Source organism: Lagopus leucura, unplaced genomic scaffold (genome assembly GCF_019238085.1).
Source record: "Lagopus leucura isolate 7727_CA_CO unplaced genomic scaffold, USGS_WTPT01 Super-Scaffold_73, whole genome shotgun sequence".
NCBI lineage: Eukaryota > Metazoa > Chordata > Aves > Galliformes > Phasianidae > Lagopus > Lagopus leucura.
The window spans coordinates 40,261,873-40,275,963 of record NW_024962252.1 but is presented as its reverse complement, the minus strand read 5'-3'; the positions used below and the strand labels follow the sequence as shown (position 1 = coordinate 40,275,963).

The window sequence follows — 14,091 nt, the reverse complement described above, 5'->3', positions numbered from 1 at the left end:
TAGGAAGCTACCAGCAATCTGTGACCCATACAGACATTGACTCACTATTTGGCATTTAATTTGTCCACGATTCCCGTGATATGTTCATGATTTTAACAAACAAACAAACAAATCAAAACATGATTACATGACAATTCATTTAATCTGTGAGGCCAAATGACACACCTCTAGCTTGTGTGAGAATCTGTAAGACAAAACTACTATTACCTCTGCAGCTAACAACAGGTGCGTACTTGAGTACCTCTCACTTTGCTTACTGACAGAAGCATGGCTGTCTGCCTGCTGGGCTCTATGTCTTGTCTCAGATGCCAAAAATATCAAAAGCAACAATGCACCCACACCTCCAACCCAACCTCTCTGCATTGCTGATAGAACCCCACTGACATGGTACTGGTAACTCCAGGTCTCTCTGCTCTTGCTTTGAGGATGGGAAAATGAAGCCCATCACAGACGCAAAGCATTCCTTAGCAGGCTTGCAACTTGGGATGAGTCTGGTCGGCTGCTGACACCCCATCCCAAAATATTCACAAATATCCTCTCACTTCCTGTTCCAAAGAGTTCTGTGTCCTCACATCTGACAGAGGTCCTCAGCTGCATCAGGAACTGTGGCAGCTGAGTCATAAATACTGGGTACCAGGGTATCCTGATGTATCTGGTGCACAGACCCATGCCTCATGCATACCCACAGCGCATAAGTCTTTAATTCCTGGTCTGCCAATGGCTATGAGATACAGGGCTAATCTAAAATAATGGATCACCTCAAGAGAAGGTGCAGGCTGAACTTCCAGCACCTGCACTACAAAGCCTTGGCCTTACCTGTGCATCAGATCCCCATGTAGGAAACTTAGAAAGCACCCCCCAAGAAGATCTCACTGCAGAACTGGCCAACAATACTGAGACAAGATACTTTTGAAACTGCTCCTGCAGATACAAAAACAATCACTTGAGACAATCTTTTGTATGTACGTAAGAGTAAGGAAATGTCCTTTGTTTAAAGGAATGGATAGTGAGAGCCACGAAGATGATCAGGGGACTGGAGCACCTTCCCTATAAAGACAGGCTGAGGGAGCTGGGCCTGTTCAGCCTGGAGAAAAGAAGGCTGCAGGGTGACCTCATTTAGGTTGGATGCCAGGGGGAAGTTCTTTACAGAGAGAGTGGTGAGGTGCTGGAACAGGCTGCCCAGAGAGGTTGTGGATGCCCCATCCCTGGAGGTGTTCAAGGCCAGGTTGGATGGGGCCCTGGGCAGCCTGGTCTAGTATTAAATGGGGAGGTTGGTGGCCCTGTCTGTGGCAGAGGGGTTGGAGATTCATGACCCTTGAGGTCCCTTCCAACCTGGGCCATTCTGTGATAGTGATGGATTAAGGTAGTTATGTAGGACCAAAGAGGCTTATAAGCGAGCAGAAGAGTGGTGACTCTCACCTGATCCTCTTCCAGGGTTCTGCAACTACAATTCCTGACACCACCTGGATAGCAACTGACCCCATGAGACAGAATCCCCTCTTTCCACTCGACTGGATGTCAGGCTCACAATAAATTCCATTAAGTTTGTTGCATTCTAACAAGTACTCCAAATGTCAGGAAAAGAACCCCACTTCCAGAATTCGTAGAGTCAACCTACTGGCACCTCACGTGTCAGTTGACATGCTGCTTATAAAAGGAAGTGCATCTTTTCCACATTTATAAACTCTATCCACTGCAATCATACTGAGCTAAAACTTGAACTCCTATCTCCCCACATACACATTAACAGGTCTCTGATATGTCTCCAGCATTTATTTCTTCTAATAATCTTCTGCTTCCTTCAGTACAGCCTCAATCAAGAGGGAAGATCATCATGGAAGGAGGAAACATTTTGTTCCAACATTTTCTCAGACACCATCTGCACTCTGTAGTGGGTTTGAACCCTCATTCACTCTTACTGTTACAACATGTACAGAATCAAATTATGATGACTGCTTTTGGTTGATAGTGAATCAACATCCTAACAACTAGCCACAGCAGGACATAGCTTCTGAACTCTGAAACATTCCAAACCATCACTTAACTTGACAAGAAGCATCTAACTTAGCTTTCCAACAAACTGCTTTAAAAAAAAAAAAAAAAAAAAAAAAAAAAAAAAAAAAAAAAAGTAAAATACATTTTGTTTTTTTTTTCCCTTACCTGTCCCAAAGATCAATATTTTCATTTTTCAATCCAGCTGTTTTCACCTTCTGATGGGTTCTACTTACTTTTTGCTGCACCCAAGGAATTTCCTCATACAGAGGAAATTGCAAGCTGCTTTATTTAGACAAAGCCAACCATATCATTAGCCTACAACAAGAATGGGCCTTTTGTACCCCCAACAGTACAGCCAGATCATCTTTCCTTCTAGAACTTCACGTCCTCGATATCAAGAAAGTAAGTTACACAAAACATCTGTGATTTACGTAACCACCACACCCCCTGACACATGCGCCTGAACTTCAGACAAGCAGAATGTTGTTTTTTTCCACCTCTACATATTTACCCTGGGCACAGAAAAGATAAAACTAGTTCAGAATAATAATTCAGGTCTTTTGCTGAGTTTGCCTTAAGTACAAAAAAAACTTGATTACAATTTGGACCTTGATCTTTTACTGTTTTTTTTTTTCAATAGTAGACTACATCGAGTCCCATCACAGTAATAAAAACCCACCTAACACTCAAGACACAGCCTACTGATACCAGTTAACTCTTGCAGCTGCAGATTTTACCAGCATTCAGTACAGAAATGAAAATCAAGTTCTTTGCAATAAATGCAATTACACCAAAGAACTGAAAAATCCCTCTCCAAATTGGAGCCAAGTTGCAATGCACTAAAGGAATGATTTAGAAAAAAAAAAAAAAACACCAGAAATGAAATATCTGATTCTGCAACCTACCGTACAGCTCTTTCTCTCAGAATGCAGGATATCAGCACACTGGATACAGGTGTAGTTTTCTGTCTCGTCCAACAAACTTTTACTTTACTTCAGCAACCATGCAGTTAAAACTGAAGATACTTACGCACAGAGGGGGATTGGATTAGACATAAAGAAAAACGTTTTCTCAGACAGTGGTCAGGCACTGGAATGGCTGCCCAGGGAGGTGGTTAAGTTGCTGTCCCTGGCAATGTTCAAGAGACATCTGGATGAGGAGCTATGAGACATGATTTAGTGGCTTGTGGTAGCAATGGTAATGGGAGGACAATTGGACTAAGATGATCTTGTAGGTCCTTTCCAACCTTGTGATTCTATGATTTTACAATTCTACATCACAGCCTGATGGTTAAAGGTTTCCTAGTAGAAAGACTGAAGTCAGGCACTGGGTGGTGCATTTTAGCAGTGGAGACAGTGGGTCACCCTCACTGGTGTATATTTCTATAAGCGTGGCAGGCAGGCTTTTGCTCATCACTGTCGTGTTTCAACTATGTCAAAAAAGTGTTTGTTAGAGCAAAATTTCAGCTACAAAACAGCCGTTACTGTGCTCTTCCTATCTGTTGTAGTTTCTACAAAAAGAAATAGGAGACACTACTTTCAAAGTGACTAATTACAAGCAAGGCTATCAGTGCTGTTCTCAGTACGACGACTTGGAATTACTAAAATCCATTCAAAGTTAACTGACAGAATTTCATTAGACTAATACAGATTCGACTTCAGTCTAATCCAAAGTTTTAAATACTTAATCTGAACTTCTTCATCAAAAAATAAAATAAAAGATCTACCTCCATTTCTGGAAACTAAGTCGTACAGATGCATCCAAGTCCACTCAGTAAAATTACCTTTTATTTCACAAATGCTAATTGCTAATAAACAAATCAGAACTTTAGACTGAGTCACTGAAACTTGTTTCAAAGACTTGGAGAATTGGACTTGATGAAATATTTTTTTGTCACTTCAACCCTTATTTCCTCTGTTTTGAAAAAAAAAGAAAGTAGCAATGAAAATATAACTTTAACTTTACAGTTATAATTTCTTGAAGCCACACAATCTTTGCATAAAAACCAATAAACGTTAGTGTAAAAACAAAACAAAACAGAAAACCCTGTTAATCTAGAAATTATTATGAAACTCTTTTTCACATTTATGTGATTCTTGAATCATCAGTATCCCACTTAGAAAGCTTTCTCAGATTATCACATTTTGCACAGACTATACAGTATTCTTGGATTCAGTCCAGATTTGAAGAGTACTTCCTCATTGCTTTTATGAAAAATATGCTCATTTTAGACAAACAATTGACAACTCAAAGCAACCTTGCAAAGCTTTCATATGGCTGATGAGACATAGAAGAAAATTAAGTTCTGTGTTGAACAGCATTTTAAAGTGTGCTAGCAGATACACAGGAAACTGGACACAGTAATTACAAACCTTTCAACCCAACTGCATATTTGGAAAAGTCAGACTTTAAATATCATATTAGCTTACAACTTTTTAAATACATTTGGTAATACCTGCTGGTACACAGATCCTCCTTATTGCTTTGAAACACACAATGTTATAATTGAAACTTAGATGCTTATCTCAAGTTCTTATGCGCCAAAACTAAAAATAGCAAATAGAAGATGGTAGAAACAAAGGCATATGGTTCGTTTATAAAAACATTTATAGGGTACTCAAATATTTATTTCTATCTACTGGGAACTCATATTTATTCCTCTTGAGTACAAAAAGACAAGACTATTGAAATGCTATACAAGATCATCCTGAACAGCTGTTCTCAAATGACACAAGCAGAGGATCTTACATACCATTAAATTATTTCTGGAATCAAATTTCTCATCTTGAGCAAGAAATTTCCTAATATTAAAGTTCATAAATCCATTAATCTTCTAAGCATAGATACTTTAGTACAATCCTCTTTTAAAAAGTTGAAGCTGGAGCAGTTAAGGCAATCTACTATAAGTGTTTTAAAATCCAGCACACAGCTTCTAATCATCAAGGTGCCTGGCAGTTATTTGTTCAGAGAGCTGCTTCTTGAAACCTTCATCCACACCATCCTTCCACCTGACACAATACTGAACACTTTATACACATTACTTCAGTGTTCCAGGCTTTTTGGAGGTGTGAAGGGAGGCAGAGCCTATCATAAAGCTAGTAGCTCCACAAGGAACTCTTCAGATGGGAAAACATGCTACCAAGCAACTCACAGATGTTAACTTTACCATATGTTAAGACTTCCACAGTCTGCCAACAGTCTCCTTCTAAAGAACTCTCAGCAACTGTAAATGTAAGCACACTATAAAACACTGTTACTGCATTCTGCGCTCTGACAGTGTTCTCACATTCACTGTTGCCAAAAGCAAATTATTTTTTCTGTCATGGAAGTTCACTGATTCATAAGAACTTTAAAAAAAAAAAAAAAAAAAAAAAAAAAAAAAAAAAAAAGCTTTCTAAACACATCAACCATTTTGAAATCAACCATTTCATTTTGAAGCTGTGGCAAACAAAATTTCACTCTAACATGTAAGTGGTTTTCATTCAACATTAAAAAGTATATGCCCTATTAAAAATGACTAGTGCTGCCTATCTATAGTTGTTCAGCTAATAATTTGGGGTATCAGAAGGGACCATTATTTATTGCATTATAAAATTTCAAAGAAAAAATCCTGCACAGCACATAAACTGTTCTACTCAAGAAACTTTCCCATGCATATCCTACGAAGGAGATAGCAGAACTCAGCTTCCGCATGCAGGTGTGTTTAACAATCACCATGCCATCTTTTCCTTCTTGCTTGCTCTCACTTCTCTTCAGAGGATGCTTAAAGAAGTGGAGGAAAAAAAAAAAAAAAAAATCAGAAAATATGCCTCAGGTTTTTAATGTGAAATATAAGTCAATTTATTTATGATGATAGTCATCAGAAGACCATACTCCTAGATGTAAAATACTTTTTCTTCTTTGAAAAAAGGAAAATCAATACACATTACTACAACCACAGATGCTGTGGTTTTTCTGCCTCTCTCTCCTTACATAAGTCCATACTGATGACAGAGCCAGTTCAAAAAAAAGTCTAATCACTATCTAAATTAACAGGGTTGTAGTCAGGGTCATCTTCTTCATCCTCCAACTCTAAATCATCCATTTCTTGGAATAAAGATTCATCAACCTCCACACTGTTTCCAGCTACAAAAAAGAAAAGAAGTATTACAAGAAGAGAAAAAAAGTACCTGAACAACAAAATACAGTCTCTGAACACAAAGAGTAAAAATCATGTATATGCACATTTTATATATATATACACACCACACACACATGCAATAAGGAACATCAGATCATATACAATTATCCTTTAAATTTTCTCCATGAGGAAAACTGAAAGGCAGACAACTAATTCAGAGAGGCAGTGATATGTTAAAAAAAAAAAAAAAATTTAGATTTAAATTTGAAAAGCAAGCTGAAGCCTTGTATGCTGTCACACTTTCTTCTAAAATAGATGAAGCTTAGGAGTAAAATTTCAGAACCACTATTACTTTATTTGCATGTATCAATAGCGACATCTTCTGGCCACTGAACAAGGTTCTGTTTTTCATTGCCTTTAAAGCAGACCTTTTTAAACTGCTTCCATCTACACAACATCATTAAACTGTAGCAGCTGCAAAAATTAGTGTTATTTATTAATAACTCCAATTTAAAATTACAACACTAATCTGTGCAGGAGTTTTTAAATAATGGACAGCGACAGGATTAAAAGTTAGCATTAAAAGTTATGTTCCCATAACTTAGGAATAGAGTCCAAATACAAACATGGAGACTACTCTTTTGAGGAAGAAAAACCCATCTTCACTTTAAGCACTTTCGGAGGAAGGCAAAATTAAGCATGTCCTCTAATTAGAAGAAACAACTTCTTCATGACTGCCATTTCAAGTTTATATTCACTGATGCTCAGAACTTCATCATTCTTCTGCATGTGTGGTTTCTGCAATACTATGAGATAATGTTGCTACAGTAAAAAATTGCCTTAACTCACAATGAGTCTTTTGAGCTAGGACAAAAAAGGAGGTATAGAAATAAAATAAATAATATGTGACTGTGAGTGGATTTATTTATCTCTAACAGTTTAACAGCTTTTGGCACAGGCTTACCAAATTTTCAGCTACGATCAGGGAATTTTTTCAGTAAATAAACTAACCTGTACAAAACCATAAAAAGGAACTGCGTTGCACAAAGGCAAGTAATGTTTAACTTGATGCACAAGATGTTTGTTATTGATGTTGATCTTCAGGGAGAAGAAAACAGAACTTCAAAAACTTTAAATGGAAAGGAACTTTTTTTTCTGGGGAGAATAAAATTGCTTTTGTTCAATCTCCAAAACTGCACTTTTCAGAAATGCTTTCCAATTAAAAGTGATACTGACATAAGATTTTAGTCAGAATTAAAATACTGACTTCGCTTAAGAATGTTTACATGTTTTAAGCCACTTCTTTCAGATGCAGAAACAAACAGAAATTTACCTTCCTCCAAGAACTGGATGTCAGATGTATCAAGGTTGTGATCCATTTCAAACAGCTGTTTCCCTAGAAGTTAAAAAGTATATATTTCAAAATGCTGTTTGGCTATGTAACAAGCTAAGGCAACAATAGTTAGCATGCTATCTTAGGCTATACAGATTATAATATGTTTGAAATGTGGCTGGGAAAATTTACACCATCAGTCTCACAGCCTTTATTCAGTCCTGATCTTGTATTCTACAATAAATCTTTGGGAACTGGACAGATTAAGCTATCTCCTTCATATGAAAATGAAGTTGGATGTACAAACCAGTCACCAGCTCCTACTGTGAAGGAAATACCACATAATGCAAAGTAAAGCCTTTCTAATTGGGAGGTGGGGAAAGGAAAGTTCAAGACATTGCACAAGCCTTTCCATCTGCATTTGCATTGGTTTTTTTTAATCTTCTATCAGAAAGACTGACACTTTGGGTAAAACATTCAAAGACATCTTTTTCTTCTACTGGAGTACCCCATAAAATCTGAAAATAAGCCTTTTTTACTTTTGTAAGGTGTAAACTTACATATATGTATATACATCTAGTTACATACATATGTATAAACTAGACTATTAAGGAGAAAAACAGCATGCTAACAATATCAAGAACAAAAAAACTAGAAGTCTGATTTCTACTTACTCTTTTCAGATGCCCAAACACATTCCAATCATAAGGAAATCAAGTACTCTGTACAGATTTCACTGGACTTACTACCATTAAGACTTCTATCAAGTTTGATCAAAACCAGCCAAAGGTTTCAAAAGCCTTCAGAACAGAAGATGGAGGTAACAGCGAATACAGTGGAACTGTCAGGTCACAGCCTGAATCAGTAGTTGAGCACCAGGTAAGAAGATGTGGCAAACCCAGGGAGCTCATGTTGCTTGCAAGCAACACACCTGAATGAAAAGGCGGAGCCTGGATCCATCCCTCCTCATCCTCATGAGCAGGTAAGTGAGCAGCATCTCTCTGATTAGAGACTGCACTCCTCGAGCCATCACTGTTTGTTGACAGGGATGAACCAATTTTTGTTCTTTGTATCCCATTAGAAGGTACTGTATACATACTGTGAATAGCCTCCTTTCGCCATTCAGTGATACCACACAATCGTATCAGTTTTGTTTTCTGATGTAATCAGGTTAAAAAGTGGATTTATCATCACAGGAGAACCAAAGTTAAGCTGTAGTGTCTGGAGAATGCTATTTAAGACTTATTTTTGCATACAGGCTCTCTTAAAATAATTTCTTCTACATTTTTTTTTCCAGTGGATAGAGTTTGGATTCTGCTGGATTGGGATCTACAGACAACACATCCTAGAACTATAATTACAATAGCTTTTCTCCAAAATACTATAGGAAAACTATCATTCTCACTAAGCATCATAAGCTTGTTGCATCCCCTAGACAGCCACTGTGTTGCTTCAGTTCATCTGCAACATCCCAAACTCCTACATGCCTTCGAATAATTTTAAGTCATGGCATGATCCAATACAAATAAGGCCAAATCACCACACTGCTCAGTGTAGATTCTTTCTGTTGTTTAATAATCCCCAGCTACTTATGCTAGAGCAATGCTCATCAGCTGGAGCTCAAAGCAATAGACTGCCTGGCATAAAACCAAAAGCTTGAATACACAGCTTAGGAACCTTTATGACTTCACTTGAAATCTTGACTCACTCAGCTTTCTATTTAGCCCACCAAAGAGCTCAAGAAGACTTGGAGAAACATGAACAACAATAATTTAATATTGCATTAAAATCTGTTTACCATTATTATCCTTCAAAGTAAGAATTACTTTTAAGGCTTATCATGATAGTCTGAGAACATTGCAAAAGCTTCAGGTACAGTTTTAAATCATACCACTTAATTTATTTTTGCCCGCTTGTTCTTCTTCTTTCATCTTTTTTCTTTTTATTTCTAAGAGTTCCGCATCAAACTTTGCTTTCCAGTTCAGGAAATTCTCAATTGTAACAGGAGTGCCATGAAAGCGTTGCTGAAAAAAAAAAAAAACAAACAACAGAAAACAAATATGATCAATTAGCAAAACTAGGAGTGAAGATGAGCGTTCTCTTCCTTACTTACATTGCAGCATCTCAGAAGCATTTGCTTGCTGTGAGGCATTCTCAGAAATTAACTCTAACCCCAAGCACATACAAAGAACACATTCTTGCTTGTTTCTATTCTCCCCATGGTTCTCTCCCTTCAGAGAGCTGCAGAGAGGTGGAAATTATAGAAAAACACCAAGTAATACATTTGAACCTACTGTGCAAAAGCTTGTAACATATCAATAATAAAGTTTATGCTTAAGTAGCAGCATTTATCAACTCCTACATGCAATCTAGACTGAAACTTTCTATAAAAAAATACATTAACTGTTCTCTGTTACTGACAGACAAAAAGGGTTGGCAGGGATTTTTTTTTCCTACTATTTCAGAAATACCAAATATTTCATGTTTCATCACCCTCTAGCTACTCAAGAAAGCACACGATCAGTAGTTAATGCAGCATGTCCCATGGATAGAAAAATTATTCCATGCTGATTGATGAAAAGTACCTGTGCAGGGAGGACAAACCACATCCTGAAGACTAGTCCTTACTGCTTCTGCTCCACCAAGGAAGACAGACTTCTTCAGAACAAGAGCAGTCTGTGCACAGCATTACATACTCTATCCTTTTTTACTTCCTGCTTCAAATAAGAAACTGACTACAGAGACTTTGTTTTCACTTGGGAAAAATATCCCTGCCCCAGTCTTAGGAAGTAAGGCTGGAGGGGGGTGTGAACACGCAACACATATGTTAAAAGATTGCTTTAGAAAGTGAGGGGAAAAATAAATAAAGACCTTTGAAGTGCAATGAACTACCTTGTGGCCTTTAAGAATTAACTACATCAACTTCAGGCTAGATGTTACTCTCCTACTACAGCTCAGAGTTGCTTTTGCATCAAGCCCATGCATCAAGAAAAGTTAAATCTTCAGTTAGAAAAAATATTTTACATACTTTTTCCTCTTCTTCGGCTTCTCTTTCTTTCTGTTTCTTTTCCTCCTCTCTTCGTGTTTTTATTTGATCCACTATTTCATTTAATTTCTCCTGTACTGCAGACACTAGAGTGAAGATCATTACCATTCCCAAATTTTCTTCTGCCTACAACACAAACAAGGCAAACTCAAGCAGAAGAACCCTATATCTTCAGAAGCTCAATACATATATTTTTTCAGAAAGCAGAATTGTGTACATACACACAGATAACACAGCTGAGGCACTCTACATTCATTTCAAAGTTCACTGTAAAATCCAAGTCAATTGGCCAGATAAACAAGTTAAAGTCACTCTCAAATGAATGGGTAAGCAGCTAAACGTTGATGATGATAATAATATGTCATCAACATATTCTAGACACCAGGGGAATTTCTTCATGGATAAAAAAAAATCTACAGTAGTTTGTAAAAACTACAAGTTTATAAAATTTAGATTTTAAGAAACCAAGAGACACTCAGAAACTGCGTTCCACCTAATTCCTTAATCCCTTACTCCCTTACATATGTTCCTTCCAGGTGGGACAAAATCAAAAATCACCAGCTGCTGGAATAAAGGTGTAAAATGTAAACTAAAAAGAGAATGACTGAAGAACACTTTACAGCCATTTAAGGCAGATAAGATTGGTCAAGAAATATTTAAGTCAACAAGAATGTTTCCTCTTCATACCTTCACAATGCACTGTCACTGACACCAAGGGTCAAAGAGTATTTTTTCTTGATCCAAAATAGTTATGTTATTGAAATGTAGCCTTTTTTTTTGTTTCTTTCCAAATAAAACTGAACTGAATTAGCTTCACAAATACTATTTATACACAGTTAAATGAATTCATCTTGAGATAGAAATGCTAAGAGGGGAAGCTGTAGAACCCTTCCACTTCCTTATTCTGCATGTGCACACTGAATTAGCTCTGTATTTTAGTTTAACATCATTTATACCACTAATGCCATTTACCAAATTCAAATCTCAAAGTCAGCCCTTACAGTATGGAAGTTATTTCAAATCAGTAGGTCATCTCTAAGAAAACAACCGAATTGAGGAATAAATTCTGACTAAATCAAGTGATATCAAGATAAATTGAGATATTCCATTTTACTTACCTGCTGTTCCAACAGGTTTATTATGCCTGTGACATCATTATCTTCAAGATTCTCCTGAGAGACAATTTCATAAAGGGGAGTTTCATCAGGGTATTTTTCTCTGTAGGTAAACTTAAGGGTTGTTTGGACATCTACAAAACAAAAAAAAAAATACACATTACAGTGATTATCTTACAGAATTATAATTGCACATTTTTCTATTGCATCAACAGCTTAAATATCTTAAGATAGGAAAAGAACTTGTCTTAAAGGAACAGTCATCTTACACACACATTACATCTTACAAAACAAATTTAAATATAATGCAATATATTACCACTAAGACTGAAGTTAACCCTTACATAAGCTATTCCAGACTATTTATATCTGAGAAGACTTTAGAAAGACTGGAAATTTTTCTGTGGTACAGTGGATACCAGAGTGGTGACCTCTTTTCCCTGACATCCCACTTAATGCTGGAGAAGATGAAGCAAGAGTCCTAACAACCAAACCTAGAGAGAATCTCAGCATATTACTGCTTTAAATTCTGCATACCTGGTTGGAGCAACAACCAGTGTGGTAGTTAACAGCTCCACACACAGCATATGACAAAAACATAAATGCCCATTAGACATCAATAAGCAAAGAGGAAAACTGCCTAAGGAACACACACTCAATCTGATGTTACTGAGAGCTAGCCCTGCAAGGAAATAAGGCCAGAAAGAACTACATTCCTTCCTTTCATGCATCTTGACAGAATACCAGGCAGGAACCTTTCCCTTCAGTTCATGACTCGCAGTTCTGGCAGCCCAATTCTCCCTTTAACACACACTTGCTCCACACAGGGCTTACTCCTTTAAAAAAGAAGGAGGTGGCAGCAGTTTCTTTCCTCTAACTCATGAACACAGAATAACAAATATATATATATAAACTTGAAAGTTAATATACAGGAAGGGAGATTATTCTATTTTAGACATAATGAACTTACTTTCATCATTTTCACCTGCTTCCGATGTCACAGTAATTGTGAAAGTTGTTGGCTTTTCTGACAACACTGTTAAAAAAAGAGAAAAAAAGATATACGTTAAATCAGACAACTGCTTTACATAATTAAAACTGAATTTCTCTAGGACTAGTAAGGTATACAGGCCTCTTGATACAGTGTTTAAGCCTTTAAAATTCATTAAAAGGTGCTTTCCAGTTAACTGCTGTTTTCCATGTGATGTGATGTTTGAAGTTCTTGCTGAATGACAGCAATAGCAAGTAGTTAGCAAGAGTACAGACATACCTCCCACTAAGTGACTTGAACTAGTAAAGCAAATATAAGCAGAAAGGTCCCAAAGCTAGTTCACTTTATTGTGCTAGATAGGTACAATGGGTGTCCAGTCCATTTCTGACCCTAGACATCTTTACAGTATATTTATTCCTATCACTGTATTTAGGGCGGAAGTGGAAAATGATTCTTAAAAAAAAAAAAAAAAGAGATGGATGATGCTTTCCTTCAAGAATTCTGGAAATAACCTAGAAAAGGGGGGGTGAATTTTAAATAGTCAATACAAAAAATTAAATCCATGAGCAACCATACTCACCCGCAAAAGCAAAGTAAGGCTTTGTTTATTGCCCACCTGTGAAGTAGGCAGCTAAAAGACAGACAGTGGCTCCTAACAGACCAAAAAAAAAAAGGTAAATCCATGTTCTGCTGTCATGGACTGGATGTTTTTACCTCCCTGCTCAAGCATGAGCTACAAGTGAAATCCCTGATTAAGGATTGTTCTGTACCACTGCTGTAAGCTATAACCAATCTAGTATATGTGATCTGACACTGCTAACTGAATTAACTGCTAACGTACCACCACTACAGCCTTTTGTGCTCTCTCTTCTTTATGGGTATGAGTGCATTATTACTCGGGCAAACAACAAATCAGAATAAACACTCGACTACTCGAAAGCGTATTAGTCACTGACTCAGCATCCTCAGCTACAGGACACCGGTCCACGTTGCTTTAAAGTAAAAATGAAGAACCAGAAGCGTTTCCAGACTAAAGCAATAAACAAACGCAGCGGGTAAATGGCAGAGCGAAGTTAGCGTGGACAAGATGAGGCGAGCAGATACTGCGCAGGTAGGAAGAAGAGAACGTGCAGAAATCTCGGGCACGAAGCCTTCGATTGCAGCCCGTCGGGTGCTGGACACCGAGAGCGCATCCTGCACACAGACTGCCCTAATCCTGGAACTGAGGCACCCCGGCACCACACCCACAGCCGGCACGGCACGCTTAAGGACCCCGAACACTCCACGCTCCACTCAACCTTCACCCTGAGAAAGCCATAAGAAAAGGGGCGGCAGGCAGCGCCCCGTAGCCGGCCGGGCCTCCATCGCCTCGCCGCGGCTCACCCGTGAACGAGTCCGGGTAGATGGACTCCAGGGCCTCCAGCTCGTTGCGCTGCTCCTCGCTATAGTCCGTCATCGCCGCCAACGGCCATGGGCCGCGCACACCGCATG

At 37.9% G+C, this 14,091-nt stretch overlaps 1 protein-coding gene across 1 annotated transcript; it reads right to left on the bottom strand.

The window, feature by feature from the left end:
• Window positions 1-3,754: 3,754 nt before the first annotated feature.
• Window positions 3,755-14,091, bottom strand: RWDD1 (RWD domain containing 1). The gene is made up of 7 exons (XM_042895317.1): window positions 13,984-14,091; window positions 12,580-12,645; window positions 11,613-11,743; window positions 10,477-10,620; window positions 9,340-9,472; window positions 7,449-7,511; window positions 3,755-6,120 (listed from the first exon to the last, which is right to left on the bottom strand). The coding sequence occupies exons 1-7, from the start codon at window positions 14,054-14,056 to the stop codon at window positions 6,008-6,010; spliced, it is 723 nt and encodes a 240-aa protein (XP_042751251.1). The 5' UTR covers window positions 14,057-14,091; the 3' UTR covers window positions 3,755-6,007.

Excerpts from the sequence above, each read along its gene's own strand:
- RWDD1 (XM_042895317.1), bottom strand. The coding sequence starts at position 14,056 with ATGACGGACTATAGCGAGGAGCAGCGCAACGAGCTGGAGGCCCTGGAG. Across the intron at positions 10,621-11,612 it reads TAAACCTGTTGGAACAGCAG|GCAGAAGAAAATTTGGGAAT; the intron begins GTAAGTAAAATG and ends TTTGTGTTGTAG. Across the intron at positions 6,121-7,448 it reads CATCCAGTTCTTGGAGGAAG|CTGGAAACAGTGTGGAGGTT; the intron begins GTAAATTTCTGT and ends TCTTTTTTGTAG.